This window comes from Gouania willdenowi, chromosome 1 (assembly GCF_900634775.1).
Source record: "Gouania willdenowi chromosome 1, fGouWil2.1, whole genome shotgun sequence".
NCBI classification, from domain to species: domain Eukaryota; kingdom Metazoa; phylum Chordata; class Actinopteri; order Blenniiformes; family Gobiesocidae; genus Gouania; species Gouania willdenowi.
In genome coordinates this window covers 21,350,780-21,378,565 of record NC_041044.1, presented here as the reverse complement: position 1 = coordinate 21,378,565, position 27,786 = coordinate 21,350,780, and the positions used below count along the sequence as shown (strand labels likewise).

Genomic DNA, 27,786 nt, shown 5'->3' with positions numbered 1-27,786 from the left:
GCAATTAATTTTTGCCACTCACTCGTGCATTTTCACGTTCTAGGTTGTCATTTACAAACCACTGCCTCACCCTATTTCTATCGAACACAGTATGAAAATGCTTTCTTTTGTTACGTTTTGGTTGTCATCAATTTATCATGTAATTAACATGACTGAAAATATGTTCCCCGTTGTCGAATTATTAATTTTTTAACTGTTGGCTGCGTCCATCCCGTCTCCTTTTCCATAACCCCGTGGATGACGTCACGGGGTTAAGGAAAGGAGTTAGGAAAAGCTGATCGCGTTTGTTTTGACAAATAGACGCACTTCCACTCGGTGACGTAAAAATCCTACGGCCACGCCTCCTTTCCTCAGAACACAAGAAAGCTGTTTTTACCTTGGCCACTACTTAAACACTTCTGGGGGTTAAAGAACAGTGGATAGGAAATGAGATAAGAGAGAGTATTCGGACGCAGCCCTTGTCACTGTCTTGCCCTTTAAATCTGACGCTCGCGTCCCTGCAGCCACGTATCGCCACGTTGACGCGCCTGCGTGATACTTTTACGCTTGTGTTCCGGAGTCGGTCCGTGTACACACAGTGGAGGAAATCTACCATTGTGTCCGTGTTTACGTTCCATCTTTTACACATTCTCACACGGTTGTAGAGGCGGGCACCGCACGGTTTTTAACTCGGAGAGTATTTTTTTTTTTTTTTTTTTTAAAAAAAATAAGGCACCAAGAGGACGCAGTGAGGATGAACTTCTTCCGGGGAGTGATAGGCGGGCAGGCAGCCGGGCCGCAGCCGTCCGGTGCTGAGACGGTAAGACTGCAGCTAGCCGGTGTTGCGTTTCAATTAGTGACCATTTTAACTGATGCCAAACCATCAACTGTTCTGCCAACAGCTGATAAAATAATCGTGGTAGTATTGCACTTTACAGATGGTTATATCTTGGTCTGTTCAAGTCTGAATAACATTTCAGAATATTGTGAGTTTACTGATAACCACTTTGAAACTGGCCTTTTTCCACAGAGACGTCATGTGTAGGTTTAGTTTAAGCATAGACCTCTATGTCTTTTATTTAATCATGTACGTTTTCTGTATGTTTTGGTGTTTGTTCTTTTCATTCAACATTCTGGAGCATTTGTTTTAAAAAAATAAATAAATAAGGCAATTTCCCCCAGGATAAAGTATATCTGATTCTGAAAAGACAAAATACTGAATTAATGTATGCAACAGTCACACTGTTGAAGATAGCTGAGCCTTCGAAATATATGGTAAGGTTTCGTTTTTTCAGACAAGGTTTTTCAAGGAATTTTGTCTCCTGATATGTTTCGACTGTTAACTGCCAGTCTTCCTCAGAGGTGATATGCTTTTATGTATCACTACGAGTTTTCTCATAAGGAAAGAATCAGGAGAGACATTTCCCTGAAAAACCTTGTCTGAATAAACGAAACCTTAACGCATATTTCAAAAAGAAGACAAAATGAACTTAAGGGAATCAGCTAAGCCTTTGGTTTCTAGAGTGTACTGCTTCTGTAATGCAGCCAGTGACACAGTCGGAAGTCGTCCACCAATTGGAAGGGTCACCACTTGATCCGCAACACTGGAGTTTAGTCCCGAATGAACCCGAGAATCAAACGCACATTTACCACCTTCAAACATTCACGCTTTTATGAAGGCTGTTCTTTACTTCCCTGAAAACTCGCTAGAATCACTCTTGATACACCTTTAGGCAGCCATAATAAGACGGACATAGGCTAACTAGCTAGCGTAGCTAACCTGTCATTTGCTGACTCCATGTCGGCCCCACTGACAGCTACAATAAATGGACAACACACCTGAATCTATGAAATAAACCCCCTTTATTATGTATTAGATGACCTGAGCCCCAAGTAAGCTTAAGAAAATCAGTTTAATTTTAACAATGTCATTACTTTACTTTCACTAATCACTTTAGTGTCTTTATTACGACACAGTCACACATTTTACCATCATCCACATGAGTATTTGTCAGTCTCCTTCAATGAATCCGTGCTGACGTCATCCAGTGGTTACCAGTGGTTGTACATCATTGATTGTTTTCGTCTCATTAGTGTGATGGTGTTCCATTGACTCATCTGGTCACAGAAAGATAACTGGTGGACACGTTGCATTGCTGATCATACAGAGGGTTTAAGGCCACATGATCACACCTTCTTGTTTATACCTTCTGAATAATTATCTGCATGCTTTACAAAGATTGGATTTATTATTTGATTTGTCCCACAAATTTCTGCAGGGCATAATTCATCTAGTAGATCTCTGACAAGGAAATATTGGTATACACCTTTTTGCGGTGACATCAGTATTGAAACACTTGACCTAGAAGCGCCTGCCGCCATTTTAAGAGGGGTATGCTTTTGCTTGACAACCGCTATTTACGCTATTTACCACAGACAACACAAAGGTTTTACTCAATGTCTTATGAATATTTCAGCAGATTAAAGGCAAAGGCCAAGCACCGATATGAAGAAAAGTTACATCTGGTTGGATTACATGCTTTCTTAGTTTTTTTTTTGCCAGACCATCTTCTTACATTCATTAATATCTCTTCTGAGTTGTTTCCAGGTTTGTTGCCGCTGTCGGCACTAATCTCGTGAGAACTGCCACTCAAGCCATTTCAGGTGGCAGTTCTCGCAAGGCTAGTGACAGCGTTCAGTTTAGAAAGGCAGAGAAATGTTTTTATTTATTTTTTAATTATTATCTACCTATAAAAGCAAGTGAGGTCTGTGTGTATGTGTGTGTGTGTGTGTGGAGTGAATATCTCCCCGACGCAGTGCGAGTTCGACCTGAAACTCGGTCAACGGGTTCCAAATACCCCGAGTGTGTGTGTATCTGTTATTTTAGAGTAATTTGGTCATTTCAAAATGTTTATTTTAATTTTATTGCACTTCTGGACGGCCCCGAAATGAAACCTATTCAACTTTTGACCTCAGGGTGTGAGGGGGCGCTAGCGCACCATCTATGTCTATTTCACTGCACAGCTCACTTCCGGTGTGTGCATGAGCTCCCGTGGACTTCTCTTTTCTCTTTGAGGAAAAAATACTTTTTACTGTTTTTTATTTGGTGATGACATTTCGAAACGTTTATTTTCATGTTAGTTTGACCGTTCGCTATTTAGACCGGACAGACCTCACCCGGAAGTTATTGAAAGCTGCACATTTCTCAGCACCGCACGTATGTGACAGAGAACCAACGGAGGAGATTTGTGTCCAAGGTAGAGAGTCACACACACACCGATCAGGTGCGCTTCACTATTGATCATGTGTGTAACGGACCACCATTTAGTCCGGTTACAGTCTGTGTCACGACACCCGACAATTGGGTGGTAGTGACTGCAGTGTTGAGTCAGATCAGTAAACGGTGCTACATAGTGAAGCCTGTGGCTTCACTCACGACACACCTGCCACTACACCTAACTACTGAAAATAGATAAGTTTAGTGAAAGTTAGGCAGGCACACACACACTAAACAACAACAAAAAATATGAAAATGACTCAAAATACACAAAACTAAATATTTATACAAAAATTACACAAAAGACAACACAGAAAAATACGACAAACGACACCAAAAACATAAATGACTCAAAATACACTAAACTAAATACTTATAATCCCACATGAATGCATACTTACGACGGGCACTGTACATTACAGGAAAAAACACCAAATGAAAAAAATATAAAAATGAGTTTAAAAAACAACCCATTTAACATGCGCATGTCTCATAGAATTAAACCAGGGAAATTGCACACGCTATTTTACTTTGCACATGCAAATATACCCCTTTATAATGCTACAGAGTATGTTATTATTATGCCCATAATTGACAACTTTTCTTAAGCTCCCACTATATGAATACATACTTCTAACGGGCACTGTACTCGACTTCAAAAAAACATACATTTACAGAAAAATTCACAAAATGACTCCTGAATCACACTACAATAGCAACAAAAACAATAATTATACAAAAATACACATGACTCCAAAAAAATGTAAATAAAAAAAAAAACATACAACAGAAAGATACACATGACTCCAAAAAACATACGTTACAAAAAATAATAAAAGTGATGATGAAGTCATGCACATGTCCCATAGAATTAAACCAGGAAAATTGCACCCGCAAATATACCCCTTATGCTCCCACATGAATACATACTTCCGACGGGCACTGTACTAGTTACATTAAAATACAGGATATTTACAGGAAAATACTAATACGGGACAATGACGGGAAAGAGGGGTAAAATACGGAGTTTCCCAGCCAAAACGGGATACTTGACAAGTATGTTTATTCCCCCTTTCTTCTTCTCTTTCTCATGGCCCAACCCGGCGGCCCACTGGGGAAATCCCCGGTGTCCTCGTACACCAGTCCGCCCTTGCCTACCATTAACAAAATGTCTACTTCAAACATACGATCACTTTGATTTTGGGCTTCATGCAGTGCCGTCGTCGTTCTGTTGCTGGCCTTTTTCTGTATGTATTCTGTAAAATGATATATTCCTTCAGCCAGGCGTGGTTTTGACAGCCAAATACTACGCAGGATTTGGGCATTCTACGATAAAAATCTGCCAGACTGCAAGATCTCCACCATGTTGTCAGCGGTCAGTGGTGGCTGTCAAACAAAAGCATACCCCTCTTAAAATGGCGGCGCATGTTGTTAGGTCATGTGCTGACGTCACGCGGTATCAGCCAATACGCATGGCTGCAATATCGTTATCGTATCGGAAGTGAAAAAGTTGTATAACCTACATAGATTAGCGGATTAGAAATCCAACAGGTTTTTTATATAATATCTGACATCACCTACTAAAACCGTGTGTGACTCGTATCATTTTCATGGATAAAACCAAATTACACTTCTCAGAAAAACATCCCCTATATTATTCATAAGATTTTACCACAAAACAAGCTGTAAATTGTACTGTAAGTGATTTTTCTTGTCTCTCATTATCAGATACAGAAGTTGTGTGACCGCGTTGCTTCCTCCACCCTTTTGGAAGACCGCAGAGATGCCGTCCGAGCACTTAAGTCCCTGTCTAAAGTAAAGTTCATGTTGTTGTTTGTGGGATTTAATTTAAAGCATTATACTGTAACTATTGAATGCAGTGTGTTTTTATTGTACAGGTAATTTTCTGGCTGTTTTGTGTCAGCCAGGATTAATGTGTTTAGTAGACGTTAAAAGGGTCCTTTGAAGACCTGAGGATTTTGTTTTTATAGCTTGCCTGTCAGTCCTTGATTTAATTTTTTTTTAACTTAACATTGATTGCACAACCTTCATTCTAATGTGCTCTTTCTCTTTTTTTCCAGAAATATCGCATGGAGGTTGGCACCCAGGCAATGGATCACTTGATAAACGTACTACAAACTGACAGGTACGCTAAGCCTAATAGTTGTGTATTATCACTACATTATCCTTCTCCACAAAGTGTGGACGTGGGATAAAGGTTTGAGCTCTGTCCGTCCGTCCGAGTTAAAGAGGACAGCTTTTCTCAGAAACCATTGAAGATAGGATAACCAAATTTGGTGTGTGGCTTCAGGTTATCAATACCTTGATGGAGTTCGAAAATGAGAAGCGCACATTTATTTTTCCGGAGTTATTGCCCTTGTTTTGTTTTTCTTTACTCTGTTCGAGGTATCTTCAAAGAAGACAGCTTTTCTTAGAAATCGTTAGGATAACCAAATTTGGTGTGTGGCTTCAAGGTATCAAATCCTTGATGGAGTTCGAAAATGAGAAGTGCGCAATTATTTTTTCCGGAGTTATTGCCCTTGTTTTGTTTTTGTTTTTTTACACTGTTCAAGGTATCTTCAAAGGGGACAGCTTTTCTCCGAAACCGTTTAAGATAGGATAACTAAATTTGGTGTGTGGCTTCAGGGAATCAATACCTTGATGTAGTTTGGAAAAAATAATTGTACGCTTCTCAATTTCGAACTCCATCAAGGTATGATACCCTGAAGCCACACACCAAATTTGGTTATCCTAACAATTTCTAAGAAAAGCTGTCCTCTTTGAAGATACCTCAAACAGAGTCCAAAAAACCATTTTAGATTGTAATTTTATATTCTGATGTGATAATATTTTCTTATGTATACATCTAAGTTCTTAGATTTAGGACATTTAGGAAAAGGTTGTGTGTTATAATTACAACCAATCTGGCAGGGGATGTTGATGACTTTTTTTTGTTAAAAATACTTAGTTGATAAAGCTTTAACCTGTGTTATAGTCCATGTGTACAGATGCACTAGACTGAGTTTTTCTCTCATCACAAATATTGTTTCTTTGCACTTTTTTCTTTTATAATCACTGAAAGGCTTTTAGTTCATTGACTTACTCTTATTGTGACAGATCTGACTCTGAAATTCTGGGCTATGCTTTGGACACAATCTACAACCTCATCTGCAATGACGAAGAGGAAGAACAAGGTATTATTACAAAAATAAAACACTCATTGGCTGATATGATTCTGTTTGAAAGCAAATTCATCTTAATTCTGAATTTGCAGTTAATGGTAGTTTGTGTGTGTTTCTGAGTTGTCTGACGACTTGTATTCCCATCCTTTGTAAACTAGTAGTGACTGTTTTATATAAAAGGGTTGTTTCTCTCCCTCTTCTCTTTCATGTCTTAATCCTACAGATGAATCAGAAGGTAATTGTTTGTTTTAATGTGCATGATGCAATCCCCTTTAACGTCCAGCAGCACAATATTGTTCTGACTTTCTATGTGGAAAAATGGTATTAACTATTATTAACACTTGCATCTTTTGGCAGTGAGCAAAAAGATGATAAAAGTCATAGCTGTGTTTTATTTAAACTTATTTTTTTTAACATGACGGTCCTTATAATATCGTTTAATAACATTTTTCCTTGGAATACTGCCACAAGAGGGTTCTTCAGTGGTTGTGTCAAGTTTATTTTACTAATATCAAGACGTGCTTCAACTTTCTTTTTTTTTTTGCCTCATTGTTTTTTTTAAAAAATTTTTAACATAATTTAATTTTTCCCCCAACGTTTTTTCAGTATATTCATTTATTTTTTTTGTAGCTAGTTTGTTTTGCAAAATCCTTCATTTGTTATAAAGTGTTATTCACACATTGTTGTTCTTCATATACAGGACACGTTGTTATTTCAGCAAACATTCAAAAATAACTCTCCCAAACTCTTGTCACAAGAAAAACATTACACTGTGACATTTTTAACGTGTTATATATATAACGTATATGTAATATGCAGCCAACTTGTATTTTTAGCTCGCTGTATATTATTTGCACAGCCTGTATACACACATGCATTTGATTTTTTTTTCTTGATGTTGGCATTTCCTCACACATTAGAAATGCCTGTCTTGTAATTATGCATTGGTTAATCATGCATACTAATTTATTATTTCTTTCAGTTCATCACTAAAATTCTGCATTAATCTTTCTGTGTTCACCCATTTCATGAACTATCCCATCAGCTATTTAGCTTCTTCCTAAACGTTTGTTTCCAAGTGTCTCCCTGAGCATGTGCTGAGTCATTGGTTACTTTTTCCTCCTAAAGTCACTAATCATTGTTTTTATGTATTGTTGGAACCGGAGGACAAGCGGAGCATCAAGGGTTCACATTTTGTTGCATTACGTAATTAAGCTTTTCTTCTTCTTCTTCTTCTTCTTCTTCTTTCGTAGATGAGAATGCCCAGAAACAGGCTGATGACCTGGGCGCCCAATTTACAGAAAGGTTCATCCAGAATCCTGAGCACATCACCCTTCTCCTCACCCTGCTGGAGGTGCTGTATCAAATCTTGTGACAATCATCCTAAATCATGATTTCAACCACTTCCTGACATATTCATATATTTTCAGGAGTTTGATTTCCATGTGCGTTTACCGGGGGTGAAGTTATTGACTGCTCTGCTTAAAAACCAGTGTGTCCAAGTTCAGGGGATCATTCTGATCAGCCCCTTGGGTGAGTTTTATCCTTCCACAATTCATTTAGTTCCTTTTCTATTTTAGTTTTTATTCTGTGTGTATTATGACAGAATTGTCTTCATAACTTCTGATGAGATAATGTATGGCAGGGGTCACCAACCTTTCTGAAACTATGAGCTACTTCATAGATACTAAATAGTCTGAAGGGCTACCGGTTTGAAAAGCACTTCTTAAATACTAAATGTTCACGGTTTCACTTTATTTAGAGGGTAAGATAATAAGGAAGGCTACAGTAACTTAAAAAGGAATAGGAAATGTTTAAGTTTCAACATGCAACACTATTTCTCCTAATTTATGCAATTGTTTCATTTTCATTACATTTCATGGAAAATTATAATTCCTATTTTGTTAGCTACTAAAATACAACTTTTAAATAATAATATATTACAACATTATTGTAAAATCTAACCAATATGTCATATTTTGCTAAATTCCACCTTGCGTTTTTAAAAAACTTATATAACATACGACAATAGGGCTGGGTATCACCAGGTACCTTGCAATACAAAATATCACGATATTTTTGCCCGCAATAACGATCGATGCGGCGATAATCGATATAGTGTGGGAATTTTCATCCGCGATACATCACCATATCTGTGTCACTGAAGCAATTCAAGAATTTGTCTACTTGGGCCTTAATTTGTCTAATAAGGGGGGGATATATAGATATATATTTTTTTAAAATAAATAAATATCGATGTTTGGCGCCAGTGAATCAATAAAGTATCGCGAGACAAAACATCGCAATATATTGTCACACTCCTATACCACAACCAACACAGCCAATCTGGAACAGTAGAAACATTTGTCACAATATGTCAGTGAAAATAAACATTTAAAGATGCTTAATTTAATACTAAAACTTCATCACGTGCAGCAGTATTTAACTAACATATGTACTTATCTTTGTGAGTTTGAATCCTGGAAAGTAAATCAGATATTAGATGGAGCTCATTGGTGACTAGAGCTATTGAGGGCACCTCACATGGTCCATAAGAGCTACCTGGGGTCCACGGGCACCGTGTTGGTGACCCCTGTTGTATGGTGTTTGTTTTGGTGCTGAGCTAAATGTTTGTCTCTTCTCTCAGGTGTTTCCAGAATGATGGACCTTCTCGCAGACTCCAGAGAAGTAATCCGCAATGATGTAAATAATTTTTTTCTTCTGCTTTGAGTAATACTACATATGCAAGCTTCTATAACTTTGGTTGTATCTGTGTGTCAGTTCAGTTTAATATTAGAAAAAAATCTTACCTCTAGTGTCGTTACCAGTGTTGGGCAGTAACTCGTTACCGCCCCAACGTTACTTTTGACAGTAACTAGTAATGTAACGCAATATTTTTTTAAAGAAATAACGCAGTTACCGTTACAATATGGTGCATTTGTCCGTTACTTTGCTAGCTGCAGTGTAGTTCCTGTTTACAGAATACGCACAGCTTACTTTACATTACTGTGCTAAGGCTGAAAAATTACAGTTTTAATTTTTGAGCAGCGGTTTTGTGCTTTATATGCACATCATTTATGGTTGTTTTATAGCAGTTTTTCTAAAGCAGAGTTGGTCAAACTTTATTCAGAATGTTATTCAGATTGCTTTCAATTATTTACTTTAGAAGGTTTTTTGTGTTTATGTTGAACATTATTGCTAGTTTTTGTACTTAAGCTGTAAGGTAACATTCTAAGGCTAAACACAATCGTTTTTATGATGCTGAAGCCACTTTAATTTTTGATTTTTGATTTTGAACAATATTGTGGTTGTTTCGTGTTTTATTTATTTCACAATTACTTGTAACATTTCCAATTTCTGCTGGTCTTAGGTAAATAAACTGGTATTGAACGAATACTAAGTGTTTCAGTCAGATTGCTGTTTGTAAAGACTAACACTGAGCAGAGTTTAGTTCAGTGAATGTAAATTATTAGAAACTGTAGGGCTGGATACAATAACATTTCATTTGTCAGAGGCTTTTATTCAAAACAATGTTAATACAGGGGCACAGTTGATCAACAGTGGATTATTATATTATTACAGCACTGATATGAAGCTGTACGGACACAAATGACCCAAAAAAATGTTACATTCTTTAATACCAAGTAACTCAAAAGTTACTTTTTCCAGTAACGCATTACTTTTTGGTGTAAGTAATCAAAATAGTAGCCGAGTTACTTTGTGAATGAAGTAACCACTGTAACGGTAACTTTTTTCAGTAACTAGCACAACACTGGTCGTTACAAATTTCTGGATGCCCAGGGCAACTTAAATATTTCCAAGAGGTCTTTTTGTTTTGAAGAAACTTCTAAACACAAACGTTCTGATTTATTTAATGGTCAATTCCTCTATGCTATCTTTCTGTTTCTATTGGTCACCAATGTCTGCATTTTTACTGTGTGATGAAATAGACTCATTTACTTCTTGTTTAGTTTGTTCAGTGAAAGGAATCACTGGTTTAAAATGCCTTATTGATATTATGTCATGTTATGACTTTGATCACCTGCAGGGTTTACTGCTGCTTCAGCAACTAACCAAGAGCAATGCAGCCATTCAGAAAATCGTGGCATTTGAGAATGCATTCGAACGCCTGCTCGATATCATCACAGAGGAGGGCAAGCAGCGATGGAGGTAATCATTGGGTTCACCAAACATTAAGGTTTGCTTAGGTTCTGTTGCATATGTGTCCTTCATGCCTTTGCATCCACAATGTTTTTAGGTATTGTGGTGGAGGACTGTTTGCTGCTGCTACTCAACCTGCTGAAGAACAACAGCTCCAACCAGAACTTTTTCAAGGAGGGCTCCTACATCCAGAGAATGAAGCCCTGGTTTGATGTCGGGGATAATAATTCTGGCTGGTCTGCACAGAAGGTTACAAACCTCCACTTCATGCTACAGGTAACGCATACAAGAAACAATACCACTGCCATATACTCCCATGCCGATTGGGGAGAAAACACCCACAAACATGACACTTTTTATTTTATTTTGCAGCTAGTAAGAGTAATGGTGTCCCCGGTAAACTCTCCTGGAGCTACAGCCAGCTGTCAGAAATCTATGTACCATTGTGGTCTGCTGCAGCAGCTCTGCACTATTCTAATGGCCACTGGTGTTCCTGCGGACATCCTCACTGAGGTAATGACAACACGTAGCCTAAAAGCCTCAGTAGGTGCTACTGCTGCAGATTTCTACTCAGAAACGTGACTACATATGATTGTGGGTATTTTGAGCCACACTCCTGCAGCTAAGCCCATCTGCTTTGTTTCAGACCATCAACACAGTTTCAGAGGTTATCAGAGGGTCTCAGGTCAACCAGGACTACTTTGCTTCTGTCAATGCTCCATCGAACCCACCCAGGTACGCTTCAACCAACAGGTCCTAGTTTCACACTGTGTATTTCACAGATTGGAGATATTATTGGAAGGTATTTGCCTTAAAATGTAATATTGGTTGACATCGGTAATGGAAAAACTGATATGTGCTGTTTGAGAAAACACATGAATCACGCTTTATACATGACTAAAATGTAATAACAGGCAAATGAGTGAGAGAGAGGAAGATAGTTTAAGGTGTTTCACAGGTTTTGAGCTCCTGTTGACTTCTCTTTTAAGGAAACATTCTTTTTGACTGTTCCTTATTTGGTGATTACGTTTCAAAACGTGTATTTTCATGTTTGTTTGACCGTTTAGACCGGGCAGACGGGACCCAGAAGTTATGACGAGACACGGAAGTTATTGGCAATGGCCGTGGCTGTGTTGAAAGCGAACAGCAAATTTACAAAAAAAACGAAACAATATTTATGCAAAAAGTACACTAAACCACAACAGAAATGCACAAAAATATACAAAAAAGCTCAAAAAACACATAACTACTCCAAAAAACATGTTACAGAAAAATACAACAAAAATATGAAAATGACTCAAAATACACAAAACTCAATATTTATACAAAAAAATACACAAAATGACAACGTAAATGCACAAAACTACACCAAAAAGATGCAAAAATACACAAAATTACTCCAGAATCACACTACAATGTCAACAAAAAACAATACAAAAATGCACAAAAACACAACAGAATGATACAAAAACACACATAATGACTCCAAAAAGCATACATTACAGAAAAATACACCAAATGATTAAAAAAAAAAATGTGAAAATGAGTAAAAAAAAAAAACAAACACATTCAACGTGTGCATGTCACATATAATTAAACCAGGGAAATGGCACATGCTATTTTACTTTGTACCTGTAGTGTTATAAAGGGGTTTATTTGCAGGTGCAGAGTATGTTTGTACATCCAACCTTCAAACACATACTCATTTGGTCATAATTGACAACTCTACTTAAGCCCCCACTATATGAATACATACTGTACTTCCGACGGGCACTGTACTATTGTATCTGAAGCTGAGATGTGATTCTGCTTTGTTTTTCTGTAGGCCTGCCATTGTGGTGCTGCTCATGTCCATGGTGAATGAGAGACAGCCGTTTGTGCTTCGATGTGCCGTCCTTTACTGTTTCCAGTGTTTTCTTTACAAGAACCAAAAAGGCCAAGGCGAGATCGTAGCAACACTGCTTCCTTCCACTATAGATGGTCAGTGCCTCTCACTGTACATGTTTTTTCACAACTGTTATTTTTTTGTATTCATGATGAGCTTTTTCTCTCCCCTTCCCCCTCCAAAGCTAACTCTATATCAGCCGGTCAGCTGCTGTGCGGAGGCCTCTTCTCAGCCGACTCTCTGTCTAACTGGTGCGCGGCTGTGGCCTTGGCTCATGCTCTGCAGGACAACCCTACCCAGAAGGAGCAGCTGCTCAGGGTTCAACTTGCCACAAGCCAGGGAAAACCTCCTGTCTCTCTGCTGCAACAGTGCACTAACATCCTGTCCCAGGTAGGATGATAGCAGGATAACTAGCAAGCAGTGCTCAAAGTTAATTTACTATTCTATGTATTTAGAATTGATCGACTTGAGTAAGAACAGTTTAATCAGATAAAGAAAAATTCAAAAACGAAGTAATAAACCACTTTGAGGAGAATGGTGTTACATTATTGTGGTTTTGCAGGGTGATAAGATCATCCGACAGGTGAGTAAAGCGTGTGCTAACCCTGTTTGTTTGTTTGTGTGAGTGTATGGGTGGCTCTTGTTGTTGTTTTTCGGCTGGTTATCTGTAGTTATTAGTCTCGTGGTCTATTTTGGGGATCTTATGCTTTCACTTCTCCCTAACCCATGAAGACCCAGGTCCTGTTGATTGGGTTGATACATAAGTGTTCACCAGGCTGGTTGAAAGAGACACAGCAACTCTTGTGATTCGTTTTGCGTCACTGATGCCATTCTAACCCTGGTTTTAAGCTTCAACTCAAACGTTTGCTTTGCTGTTTGTCAGCCCTCGTCTGAGCTGCAGATGATTAGTGGTTTTTTTTCTGTTAAAGCAAGTACAGGCATTGCTTTGTTGTTCTGATAGAACAGTGTGTGGATCACTCAGGAAGATGGTGTCATGCAGGGTTGGGGTCAATTCCATTTTTCAATTACAATTATGTCTTCAATTATCCATGTTCAAATACAACTCCAGTGACAAACATTTTTTCAAATTAATATTACAAATATTTTTCATCTGAAATTAAATTGCAATTATGTTCTCAGTAACTAAAGTTCAATTACAATTAATCACAATTACTGAGCCTGAAATCAAACAACTCGTGTTAGCTTTATGTTAGCATCTCATGATAATCAGCTGTAAAATACACTAAAAAAATTATCTAACATCCATTTTGTCTCTCATCTATTGGTTACCTTGTTAGGCTTCCTTATCCATGAAAATATTAATATTAATATTTTTGGTTTGGGCATCTTTTTTAAATGGTAAAAATTATCCTCAAGATTTATTGACAGCTAAACTTGATATGAAACATATTTTAACACTTGTTAACCACAGCCATAGAACTGAAACGTGGTCCCCCAGTTTTGCATTTAATTCCATGTCTGTTTGACCTGAAACTCTGTCAACGGCTTCCAAGTACCACAATTTTATTAATTTTATTTCGCCCGGACGGCACATTCATGTTCACCTAGAAGTGAAACCTATTCAGCTTTTGACCTCAGTGTGAGGGGGCGCTAGCGCACCATCTATATCTATTTCCACTGCACAGCTCCACTCCAGTGTGTGCCAGAGCCAATCACAGTGGCGAGCTAGAGTCACTGGGGGTTTCCACTGGATACATCTCTGCTGCGCCACGGCACCGATCCATTTTTTTCTGTGCTGTTTGCCGTCCGGTAATCCCCACCGGTTGCGTTTTGAGTGCGCCACGGTGCACTCCGGTTGAACGACTGTGACATCACAAGATAGAGCAGTTCTCACGATATTTATATAATCGCTCAAGAACGCAGTTAAATGTATGTGTTATAAACGCAACAATAAACATGTCAGTGTTCCTAACGAAGGAGTACAAGAAGGTTGGACCCTCTGGATTTGTCATAGCCACATTTTTTAGCAACAGCCAACAGAGAAGAGATAAAACTGCAACAGTAAAACATGAACTAAATCAAAGTTGCTGCAGTTTACAGTGTAGTTAGAGTATGAGAGGAAACAATATAGTGAATTTCTTTTTACACATTATGATGTTTTGGTGATGTAGATGTAGAAATATAATCTGAAGTGTCTTATTTTGAAAAGTAACCCGATATTTTATTGTGGAATACGTGCTTAATTTCCTGTTTAGCTTAATTTGCTTTGTGCTAACTGATGAGTCGTGCTCCGGTGTCCGCCAGAAATAGAAGTCCTGCGTATATCTGACGCAGGGCACCGGACTGACACGCACCTCAGCGGGCCCGGTGGAAATTAACACTAAAGTGGAAACCTATCAGCTCCGGTGACGTAACGCAGTGGAGCTGCATCCAGTGGAAACTGGAGGTCGCGTGCGGCAAGAGCCAATCGCACCAGAATAGTTTAAGGCTTTTTCACAGGTTTTGAGCTCCTGTGGACTTATCTTTTGAGGAATCATTCTTGATTGTTGCTTATTTGGTGATTACATTTCAAAACGTTTATTTTCATGTTTGTTTGACCGTTTGCTGTTCAGACTGGACAGACGGGACCCAAAAGTTATGACGGGACCTGGAAATTATTGGTGGGCAATTGCCGCGGCTGCTTTGAAAGCGAAAAGCAAATTTACAAAATACTAATACAATTCTAATTATGCCATAATTGTAACGAATTAGCAATTAAGCAATTACAATTTGATATGACCATAACCCTGGTGTCATGCATTGGTGATACCATGAAAGATTTCCTAGTTCTACTGTTTTTTTCATGGTTAAGTGATTTGTTTTGATTTGGAGAAAGCATTATGAAAATAAATAGGATGATAAATTGCGGTACTATACGAGGGAACCAACGATCTCAGCACCACAGATAACTTTGTCCAGGTACATATTTTTAGTATTTCTGCAGGGGTGACTCCGGTATAGGATTCTGACAGAGTTGAGAAACTGGCTGTCAGGTGAGGGCGGACTTCCTCAAATTCTGACATTCTCTGCTTGAAAACTGCATTACCTGTTCTTGCCTATGCTAAAAATGGATTACAGAGTTCTCCTCTGTCCTTAACCATCATATGCTGTTGGACGGGTCTTTGTGCAGTGACAGTAAAAACAGTGACTCAAAGTGTAAAAGTTCCCATTATTTCAACGTTGTTGTTGTAAACTTGGTTTCTAAAAAAGTAAATATCTGTTATTGCATCAATAAGAATACATTTCACATTTTATTTACAGATACCAGATGCGTGTTTATTCAATATACAACTGTGGTCATTTTTCTTTTTATTCCTTTCTTCATTGTTGCAATACGTCACCTTTGGAGACAAAAGCCAAAAAGGTGAATTTGTAGTTTTTAAAAAATTATGACTGTTTAGAGGTTAAAAAAAACATTATTGAATCAGGTAAGATCAGTTAAGAACCAGTTGTCATTTACAATGACGTCCTGGCCTCTGTTGTCTTACCTCTTAGACTTACTACTGCTTGTATGATCTCTTACCGCCAAAAACATTTAGTCCTTTTCAAGGATTGCTGTGTATTTATTTTTGTAATAATGCACCAGCTGATACGTCAACTTAATCTACCCTTTAAACCTGAGTTTAATTGCATCACCACATGTTGTAAAGCTTGTTGATTAATGATCACATTAGCACTTCTATCATGTCCCAAACCAGCTTTTCTAATGAAGAAAATTCCTGTTTAAATTTCATTTAAAGTACAAATGTTTTATGCATAGTGGGTTTTTGCTTTGCATGAACAAACACCTGTAAACTGAATACATTTTCATTTGCACTCGTATGATGCCGGGATTTGAAGGTTTTCAATTTAATGATGACTTCAAATCACGTGAAATTACAATTTGTCCTTTTTCTGTTAAAGCCAGGGCTGCAGGGACTGATTTTACTTGAAACCACTTTCTTTTTTTTTTCTTTTTTTTTTTGCATGCTCTGATGCTTTGGCTCGTTTAATCATGTAACATCTAATGATTTCTGCTCTGATAGTGGAATTATTAACTAAGATTAACCTTGATTTATGCTTGTTCTTTTTTTCTATCATGTGTAATCCGATGTTTACGGGGGACAGGAACCTTCATTATTTTCTCAATTGTAAATTGTAAATAAAAGGACCATCAATAGTTTACAAATGAAAATTGGTCTTACCAAGAGAAGAATTGCTATGTAATGCTTCATCTGGCTTTACTAAAACAAAAAAAGAAGAAAATACAATTTAAAAACAGCACTTCAGCCTTTTAAATATATTGTTCCCACTGTTATTGATCTAAGGTCTCCCAAAAACATATTTAATCTGATGAGTCCGAACCATATTTGAATACGTTTAATATCACAGATTATTAATAGACAAGCATTCAGAGATTTGGTTAAGTCAAGCACTTGTATCATAATCTTCATATTTGAGTTGGCTTTGAGTCTTTTGCAGTCTCCTTATTTCTTGTGTTTTTGTGTTGTTTTACAGGGCAGTAAAGTGCAGACCAGAGTGGGCCTCCTCATTGCTGCTATGTACATGGATCAGCAACTGTCGATTGCTGTCACACACTTTCTACACAATCAAGAAAATGTGCCCTTTGTATCCTTCAAATGTGATATATTTAAAAAAAAAAAAAAATTGGTGCATGTAAACTAGGGGGTGTCAAACTCATTTTTATTCAGGAGCCAATATGGACAAGTGTGACCTCAAGTGGGCTGTAAAAAGTTGGGAATTGAACAATTTCAACATTAATGCTTACTATTTATGTGGAGTATATAAGGCACAGACTATATCCCAGCAATAGTTGACATGCAGTAACAATATTTATTGAATTTGGTGAAGTATTTTCGAATAATTTGAAGAATTGAGCTGGATGTTGTAAAAAATAAGATTTATTTTTCAACATTTGTAGAGTAAACAATAATTTCTATCATGTTGTACAAGCATGGGGAGAACTGTGAACCCCAGCAAATATTGTAGGAGTTTCATTGCATTTGTGAGAAATTCATTCAACTCTTTTTAATTAATTGTAAAGTTTTACCTTTTTTTTTTTTTTTTTGGATGGATGGATGCCAATATTATTTAAATTGCTCCCAATTTCTGGTTTATTTCAATAAATAATTCCCATGAAAAGTTTCCCATTTTTTTGTATATTGCTTATGTTCCCGTGGAAATTTGCCAGATATTTTATGCCCCTTTGCAACCCCACTGAGATATCCACAACTAAATTATTTGGTAATTTACACGGTTTTTTTCAGCCATTTTCACTTCCCAGCATGCTAATATGGAAGTTTCAAAGAGCTGGATTTGGCTCCATGGCCTTGAGTTTGACACGTGAAATAGAAAGTCTTTGACCTTTTTTTATAAGATACAAGCAATATTCTCTCTGTCAATGTTTAAGATCCTCTAAACAAGTGTAAGATGATGCTAAAACCACTTTACAAATCCTTGACTCTGGGACTCCTGCAGCTCACTGCGCAGATCTCTGAAAACTTGGGAGAAGACGAGCGACTTGTGCAGGGCCTGTGTGCTCTGCTCCTGGGAATCTGTATCTATTATAATGACAACTCACTGGAAAACTACACCAAGTATGTGCCATTATTGATTTTACCATTTAGGACTGTGAACACTTGATGTTTTTTTTTGTCTTCTATTCATTTCTAAATGGGAATGGGCAACGCTGCTTTTGTTTCCTTGATTTGTTTACTGATCATAAACTGTGCTCTACAGAGAGAAACTAAAGCAGCTGATTGAGAAACGCATTGGAAAGGAAAACTTTGTGGAGAAGCTGGGCTTTATAACCAAACATGAGTTGTATTCACGCGCAGCTCAGAAGCCGCAGCCTGTATTTCCATCTCCAGAACAGATGCTGTTTGATCATGAGTTTACCAAACTGGTGAAAGAACTTGAGGGTAAGTCAGAAGTTGATTTTGTTTTATTTTTTTATTGAACAGCATTGATTATATTTACGGAGGTCATGACTGCATGTCTAGTTATTTACAGTTCATCCTATGTGCCTTACACAGGGGTTATAACCAAAGCTGTCCACAAGTCTAGTGAGGAGGAGAAGAAAGAGGAGGAGGTAAAGAGACTTTAGAGCAACACGACAAACATTGTAACTCATTACAAAGAGCTGATCAGAGAGCAGGTAAGACGGACTATTCTTAAAGCGCTCTAATAATTTATAAAATATGATTGTTTTCTTAGTTGTTTAGATTTAACGCTGTTGCCCGAGGTTTGAGTTTTGTTTTCATTATCTTCAGGATACTCAGATTAAGGAGCTTAAAGAGCAAGTGACATCGATGACTACTCAACATGAACAGATGCAAAACACACTCACCCAGCAGCTCTCTCAGATCCAGCAGCACAAAGACCAGTACAACATCCTCAAACTAAAGCTAGGTAGGGCTAACCTTTGGGTTTTCTGCCACCGTAACTGGTTGTATTTTTAGGGTAAATAAATGACATTTGGATCCGTTTGTGCGTCTTACTCCAGGTAAAGAGAATCAGAATCAGGAAAACCGGTATGGGAGGACTCTTCTCAGGTCAATGGTCTGCAGACAGAGGAAGCTTTTGTAAGCTCAGAGAGGAGATGGAAGAGATGCGCAAGCAGAACACACTACTTCAGTCACAACTGAGTGACAAAGATTCCATCATCAGCAGCTTGGTGAGTATATTGGTGTTGGTGTGTGTGTTTGTCCTTTTTTTAAACTCTGGTTTCTAATTAATGACATTTTCCTGCCAGTCTAAATGAGTCAATTGTGTGCATATCAATTTACTGCAGAGTGCTATTTTTCATCTCTTTGGTCAGACTGGATTGAGGTTTATTGAAGAAGAAAAGCATTTTTTTAGTTGGTTAGAATTAGTTTCTATTTCTAGAGTAGATTTCCTGTTTCCAGATTTGCCTTTTCAGCAGCAAATTAATTACATTCAAGCAATATTAAGATGATAAATAATATAGTATAGTTTAAAAACATCTTCCATTTATAGAACGCAGCATCTGCACAGGCAACAGAGAACCCAGAAGGAGGGTTAGACAACACAGAGCACCTCAAGGTGAGGTTTTTGTTTTATTGCTTTATTCCAACACTGTTGTGATTCAAAGTACTACATAACCAATTTACAGGAGTCTGGATTTCTCACTGATCACAAAGCAAGCTAAACTTGTAAATATACTTTTTCATTTGTTAAACTGCTTTAGTTCCATAAATGTGAAATATTCTTTGTGAAGCAAAAGCTTTTTCTATTGTGCTCAATGTGTACATGTACTGTGAATGTGTTGCAGGATTTGGAATTTTTACAGAGCCAAGTTCAGTCCCATTTAGAAGAAATTGATCAGCTTAAAAGTGAAAGACAAGAGCTAATTAAAAGAGCTGAAGCTGGGGTAAAGTAAACCTCTCATGTAAATGTATTATTGTGTTACTGCAAGAAGTGTATTTTATCATGATTGACTCTTTTGTTTTGCCTCAGACGGCTCTGAGATCGTCTCCAGTACTGATGACACGCTAGACACCGCCAAGATGGCTGAACTAGAGAGCAGACTCCAAGCACAGACACTGGAGATGGAGAAACTTAAGGTGATTTTTAGATTCTGTCACTTTCTAAAAATATATTTAGTGATTTATATTTAGGTCTCTGTTTATTCTTTCTATCATCAACTGTCATCTTTATGGAATCAGATTTGTGACAAATAGACACAAACAAAAATATGTGAATTGCAAACAAAAAGTAATCGAAATAAAAAACGCATGCCTTTTTGCGATTCTTGACTTTTTGCTTGTGATTGTGACACAAATGGCTCGTGTGGGTGGAGTTTATTAGGAGTGCGTCCTCATTGGCCAGGTAGTTTTTGAGGGACAGCTCAGTGACCTGGATGTTGATCTGTTTATACTGTAGTTCTTTACGGCGGGGCGGGAGTATTAACCCAAACACTGTATTAGTTTCTTCCTGAGTCTGGAAGAGTACAGACGTGTTTTCAGGGGCTCTCCAGGAGTGCAGTACTCCCGTCTGATAACACGACCTTGAGATTAACAGCGAGCAGCGAACAGCTGCATCTGAAGAGAGCTAAAGAAAGCCTGAGCCTGGGAAAACTGCGCCCAGAACATGACTACAAGAAAAAAAACCAACAAGTCAACTGGCACCACCGGATCCAGAACCTCATCCGGCTTTGGAAGAACTTAAAGAAATGATTAAGGACATGAGAGATGGTCTATCTACGAAGATATACTCGATGGAGAAGGCGATGGAGTCCATGAGGAATGCCCTGGAGAAATCATTGAAAACCGTGCAGAGTGACGTCAAGGTATTGAAAGAAGAAAATGTATAGAATGTTGAAAAGATAAAAATGCTGAATGTGAGGGTTGAAGATCTGGAAAGAAAAGAAAAAGAAAAGGATGTCATCACGGGCCTAAAGATTAGGCCAAAGAGTTACGCCAGTGCGACAAGACAAGCAGAGGAACCGACCACCGAAGACACAAAATCGATTGAAGAACAGGTGATTGTTTACCTGGACTCGAAAGGCATTGACGTGAACCCTGACAACATCAACTACTGCCAGCTGCTGCCAAAACGCAAAGATACCAGAGATGTGAAAATTACATTTACCAATGTGAAATTTAAAGGAGAAATCATGAAGCAAGGCAGAAAGCTGAAGGGAACGATGGTGTTTATGAACAAGAACCTGACGGAACAGAATGCAAGTATCGCATGGAAGGCACGACAACTGAAAAAGGGAGGAAAAATTGTGAAAACTTGGACCAGAGGCTAGAGGATATACATTACACCCCCAGGAGAAGAAAATGGAAAACCCATTCTAATCGAAAGGATGGAAGACCTGGAAAAATACGAATGAGGTACCTAAACGACAAGAACACTGATAAAAATTATGGATATGGAAAGAAACACTAAAAATCATTCACAACATTATCAACAACATCAACAACGGGAGATTAATCAAGTGGACGACGTGGACCCAAACAACTTTTCACACAGGAAACAAGACACAAACTGTTATTACTATACAGAGACTGAATTCAAAGTGGAAACAAAGAAGGAAAAAGGTCTGTCACTTATTCATTGTAATTGTCGGAGTGTGTATGCAAATTTTGAAGACATTAAGGATTACATCTCCACATTGTATAGGCTTGACATAATAGCACTGTCAGAAACTTGGCTGAAAGAAAAAAAAAAGGCATGGAGTTTATGATAAAAGGATATAAATTTGTCTATAAGAACAGATTACACAAGCCAGGAGGTGGGGTGGCACTATTCATAAAAGAAAATATTGAGATGGAGATTATAGAATCGATGAGTTTAACTGTGGAGAGAGTGATGGAATGTATAACAGTGAAAATTACAAGTCCAGAGGGACATAAGATAATAATCTGTTGTTTGTATCGTGCACCTGACTGTAAAATAGACATATTTATTGAGAAACTTAACTAAAATGATAGAAGAAATTAAATATAAGAGATTACTGATATGTGGAGACTTCAATATAAACATTTTAAATCCTTTAAAAAATACACACATTGAAGACTTTACTAATTGCATGTACACAAATGGATTAAAACCTCTCATAACGAAACCAACCAGAATTAATAAACACAGCTCAACACTGATAGATAACATCTTCACAAACATACAAAACTCAGATCTAACGAGTGGTCTATTAATAAATGACATCTCTGATCATTTACCAATATTTACGATACTTAACACTAAAAAGAAGAAGAACCTTGAAAATCAAAACTCACTGACATGCAGAAGACTGGAAGGAGAAAAACAACTAGAAAACTTTAAACAACAGATAAAAAGAGAGACGTGGGGGAGTGTTTTCAATGAAGAAGACGTGAACGTAGCATGACACATTTACAGACACAATAACAACAATATACGATAAATGCTGCCCTTTGAAACAAATAACAATCAAAAGTAAAACAAACAAAGTACCATGGATTAATAAGAAAATAGCCAATGTATGCAAAAAGAAAAACATATTATATAAAAAGTATGTTACAGAAAAAACATTGAAAGCAGAAGTACGTTATAAAAAATACAGAAACAAAGTCAATAATTTACTAAGAGGAAAAAAAAGAGAATATTATGAAAAACAATTAAAAGAGAATAAAAACAAAAACAAAAAATTGTGGGAAATTATAAACACCATAACCATGCGCAAAAGCAAAGAAAAAAAATGCAGACCACTTTATAATAAACAATGTAAAAGAATACAATAAAAACATAATAGCACAAGAACTCAACAGTTTTTTCATAAATACTGGAAAAAAACACGGAGAAAGGGATTAATCAACACCCAACACTTAAATGGAATCATTTTGACAATGAGAAGAAAGACATTGATAAGTACTTCATACTTGAAGAAGTAACAGAAGCAGAGGTGGATAGAATAATCACAACCTGTACCTCAAAAAAATCCAGAGACGTTAATAATCTAACTATGAGTCTATTAAAAACCATAACAGTTGAAATAACCCCGCCACTAACACATATAAGTAATCTCTCATTCAAGAATGGTGTTTTCCCAGAAAAAATGAAAATTGCAAAAATCAGACCGATTTACAAGGGTAGAGAAAAATGGAATTTCACTAATTATCGACCTATATCAATATTACCACAATTATCGAAAAGTCTGGAAAAACTCTTCATGAAAAGACTCGACAAATTTATAGAAGACAATAATATACTACATGAAAGACAATATGGGTTTTGAAAAGGACGTTCAACAGCAATGGCTATAATTGACACCACGGAGAATATAAGAGAAGCATTAGAAAAAAAACTATTTGTATTCAGAATTTTTCTGGACCTAAAAAAAGCCTTTGACACAATTAATCATGATATTCTAGAAGAAAAACTTCAAAATTACGGAATAAAGCACAACGCCTTAAAATGGATTAAAAGCTATATGACAAATAGGAGACAATATGTTGACTTTGAAGAACACACATCAAAATGCCAAACCATACAATGTGGTGTGCCACAGGGTTCAATTTTAGGGCCAAAACTGTTCATTTTATACATAAACGACATTTTCAAAGTCTCAAATTGCCTCAAACTAACATTTTTTGCAGACGATACAACCATCCTATGCTCAGGTAAAGACATTAAAACTTTAATAGAGTCAACAAATGAAGATATATCAAAAATCCAGACATGGTTGGATGTAAATAAACTAGCCCTAAACGTCAGCAAAACAAAATTCATCAATTTTGGAAAGAGAAAAATAATAGGAGAAATAAGACTGAAACTAAACATGGAAATAATAGAACAAGTAAAACAATATAGGGTACTAGGAGTGTGGATGGACGACAAGCTGACCTGGAAAAAACATATACAAATAGTTAAAAACAAAGTTGCCAAAAGCAGTTACATCCTATGGAAGCTTCAACACATCCTACATACCAAATCACTTAAAACAATCTATTCTTCACTCATAGCATCGCACTTATATTACTGCTCCGAAATATGGGGAAATAACTACAAAACGTATCTTGAACCATTATTTAAACTACAAAAAAAAGCTATAAGAATTTTACATAAAGCACCACACAACGCACACAAACTAATTATTTGAGAAGGCAAAATACCTAAAACTGCAAGAAATAATACACTACAACACACAAATACACGCATTTAGGGCTTCATTTAAAATACTACCACATCAAATACAAAAACGTTTCACATACAATCAAAATTCCTACGACTTCAGACATAATAATGTGTTTAGACTAGACAGGGTCAAATCGAACGTTGGGAAACATAGTACTGTGTATAGAGCCATGAACCTCTGGAATAGCCTTGACGAAGAGACACAACAATCCGTAAATCTGACAAGATTTAAGGAGAAAACACGAAGGATATTCCTACACGCATATAGGTCCCAAGTCAACTCTTCATCGAACAATACAGCGACGACATGGAACTCATCAACTGGTCATTGAGCGCCATCGACTCAATCTTCACGACGAGGCGATTACTACAGCACGAACCAGCGTGTCCAAAGGACACATACCCAAGTGGATATGTCATGGATGCACGAGGGAGAAGCCAGATGCTCTGTCTCTCCCTGCTGACAGTGGAAGATGTGGAGGACATCTATCTGCTAGGGGTCATGATCTTTGGCCTGCTAATGATGGGGGTATATGTATGTGCATGTACCTTTCTGTTGTATCGTATGCTTAGGCGACTTTCCGAGGATTAGAAGGTACTTCGAAAGGAGAAGAACTTTTCGTTTGGAGAGTTGGAGGAACGTAAACAACGACTGGAAAAGAAAGCTCGAGGAGATATGGAGGAGAAAAAGGACAGTGAGGAGGAGTAACAACAGGAACAATGACTGCAGACGAGAACACATCACATAAAAAAGGAAAAAAAAAAAAAAAACGTTAATGAAAAGATGAAATTATGGTATGAAGAAGATAAGAATGTTTGACCAGGGAAGAAAAAACAGCACATTGCACATAATAAACAGTATTGTGGCTTTTAAAACAGCTCCGCGCTCTCATTATAAGTAATTTATTTTTTAGATTAGTTTTTTGGAGAGGTCTTGATTTTTTTTGTTTGCAATTCACATTTTTGTTTGTGTCTTTTTGACACAAATCTGCTTTTATACATCTTACCCTGATGGCTGTTCTTTCTTGCTGTGTTGGTGATGCAGGAACAAACTGAAAGCATGTCACAGAGTCGAGCAGACATGGAGCTACAGTTAGCCTCGGCCACCAGCACAGTGGCCATTCTGGAGACGGAGAAGAGCAAGTTGCAAACGGAGGTCCAAGAGTCCAAAAAGGAGCAGGATGACCTTCTAATGCTGCTGGCAGACCAGGACCAGAAGATCACACGCCTCAGACAGAGACTTAAAGACCTTGGAGAGACGGTTAGAGACCTGATATTCATCTTTGAACTGAATTTACAGCTGGGTCTTTCTCATATAAGCAACTTAAACTAGATTTAAGGAACTGTCTTCAAACTATTGGTGCTTCACAAATGTGTGTGTAATCTTATAGCCTGTTGACAGGAACTGAGCAACACTTTACCTCCTGTCAGTAAGTAGAGAAAATAAAACTCATTCAACATGATTTATCTTATGGTACGTTCACACCAACGCGTTTCGGGCGTCAAAATAGTGCCTCACGCCCTAGTTGGACACTTGTGCTCAGTGAATCAAACGCTTGTCGCCAGTGTTGAAGATGCTCGGGACGCGCATCCATACACGTTGGGAAGGGAGCATGTTGAGGGGAGGGGCTTCTCTGTTGCCGGTGGTGTTCATACAATGGATGAGATTGTGGTGATCAGTTATGTTCATAATTCACCCAGTGACTGAAGTGGTGGGGAACATTATTGTGTTGAGAAGGCGGTGTTTCCGGTCAGATGTATTTTGGTGTTACTCAGTGTGTGCACAGTGATGTCAGAGGACTGTAGAGAAGTGTGGGTGAATGGAGAATAAAGTTTGGAGTTCCTTGCTGAACACGACGCCCCCCGTTTACCCGCTCTACATTATCGAGAGAGTGGCTTGGCTTTATTTGCACCTCGACGCTGTTTGTGGATTCACCAGAGCTGCGCTCGGACGTGTCTCGCTTTCAGCGCTACTTCCGTCTCTCCCGTGCCCAGTTTGACGACCTGCTGACCCGTATTGGCGTTCGCATCTCCTACCAGGACACCAACTACAGGCGCTTTATGCCAGCAGAGTGCCTGTCCATCTGTCTCCGCCTCCGGTTAGTGTTTTTTTCCTTCTAATTATTCTGAATATGTCACGGTTGGGAAAGCTTCTGATTGATCGACGCACCGCGATATGCCCCAAGAGTTCAACAATCCCCAACTCCAGCGTCGGCCGCGTTGGAGGCGCTGAAAAACGCGCATTGTTCGCCGTGCTTAATGCTTCAAAATGCGTCGCACAGGAGGCGAGGGACGGGTAGTGGGACCTCAAACGCTCCCTAGAAGCGCGTCCACCATATATTGTCTATGTAAACCTGATGCTGTTGACGCTTTAGACGCGTTTGGTGTGAACGTGCCATTATTGATAATATCCCCAAAATAGTTTAGTTCCTGTACATAAGTTTGACTTGGAGTGTAAATTTTATCTTAAGTGGGTCAATCCAGCAAAAATACTCACATTGCATTGGAGGAAAAACATTATAGTGCCTCATTTTATTTTTTAACTATATAAATTCCTAGCTATGGATCTTTGAGTATTTACTCAGACTATTAGCATTTATTCACATATACCACTGACTATTTTTAAACATTGAGACATTTTATTGTTTTGTTCAGACATAACAAATCCATTGTATGTAACAATACAAAACACATACAAATAATTACATAAAGAAGAATATTTAATTGTGTATAAAAGTCTCATACAGTAGTAGTACTGGTGTTTGAGACGCAATGACAACGAAGTGAAGCTCTGTTTCCACTTCATCCAGCTGCATTTCATCTGTTTGCTTTAATTAAACTGGACTTTTCCTTCCAGGTGGAAGATGAAGACGACTTGGACGCCAGGGATCAAACAGATGATGATGATGAAGAGGATGAAGAAAACTAAAAAGGCTGAAGAAGATCAGGCAAAGCAGTCCAAGAAGACCCGAGGCAAACGGGAGTGAGGAACTGAGGAAAAGGACTGTAATGTAGAAGGGTTCTCTCTTCATAGCTGCTTGGCTGTCTTCTTCTTTTTTTTTTTCTACATTGTCACATTGCATGTTTGTGTTGATATTTGGACATTTTGTCTTAATAAATAAGTCCTTCTTTCCAACATCAGTTTCTTTGTGACAGATGAGAGAAGTGAGCAGGTGCGAGCGTTCATCTCCGCTTTAGGGACCATCACTTGGTGATGGCTTTTTATCAGTGCTGTATTTCTTGTAATGTGTTTTTCAGATGCTTTCTAATCACATAAAATGAAAGTTTTGAATCATTTTTAACACACTAGTCAGCTGGAAAGATTGACAAAACATTAGAAATGTAGCAAACTGCATTTATGAACAGATTGGGCCTAATTCTGTTTATCATCTACATTGTGCATTTGTGCCTGAATTCCTCTTTTGTCACCTCTAATCACTTTTAGTTTCAGCAACACAGTATTACCCTCCGGAGTTATTGCATTACTCCTAAATGACTCAGCGAGACTGCTCTCCCATATGCTGCAAAAACACTGACAGGAGATCTGTAAAGACAAAATATTTTTGCTAAATTTTGTCCTGTACTGAAATCCAGCTTCTGTATATGTTGTAAGTTATCAATCTAAGAGTCACATCAAAATCAATAAATACATCTATCTGTAA

General features: G+C 37.8%; 1 protein-coding gene across 1 annotated transcript; it reads left to right on the top strand.

The window, feature by feature from the left end:
- The first annotated feature begins 340 nt into the window (after positions 1-340).
- On the top strand, positions 341-27,786 carry uso1 (USO1 vesicle transport factor). Its single transcript, XM_028451106.1, is given in 31 exon segments — positions 341-799; positions 4,985-5,071; positions 5,338-5,402; positions 6,374-6,450; positions 6,662-6,673; positions 7,692-7,792; positions 7,869-7,971; positions 9,086-9,141; positions 10,487-10,594; positions 10,596-10,608; positions 10,697-10,875; positions 10,972-11,112; positions 11,246-11,334; positions 12,425-12,579; positions 12,669-12,874; positions 13,047-13,067; positions 16,982-17,014; positions 17,016-17,043; positions 17,046-17,092; positions 17,963-18,081; positions 18,224-18,405; positions 18,520-18,641; positions 18,757-18,895; positions 18,990-19,018; positions 19,021-19,062; positions 19,065-19,160; positions 19,484-19,549; positions 19,779-19,877; positions 19,975-20,070; positions 25,170-25,385; positions 26,982-27,786. Coding segments are annotated over 31 exon segments (2,865 nt in total). The 5' UTR covers positions 341-733; the 3' UTR covers positions 27,054-27,786.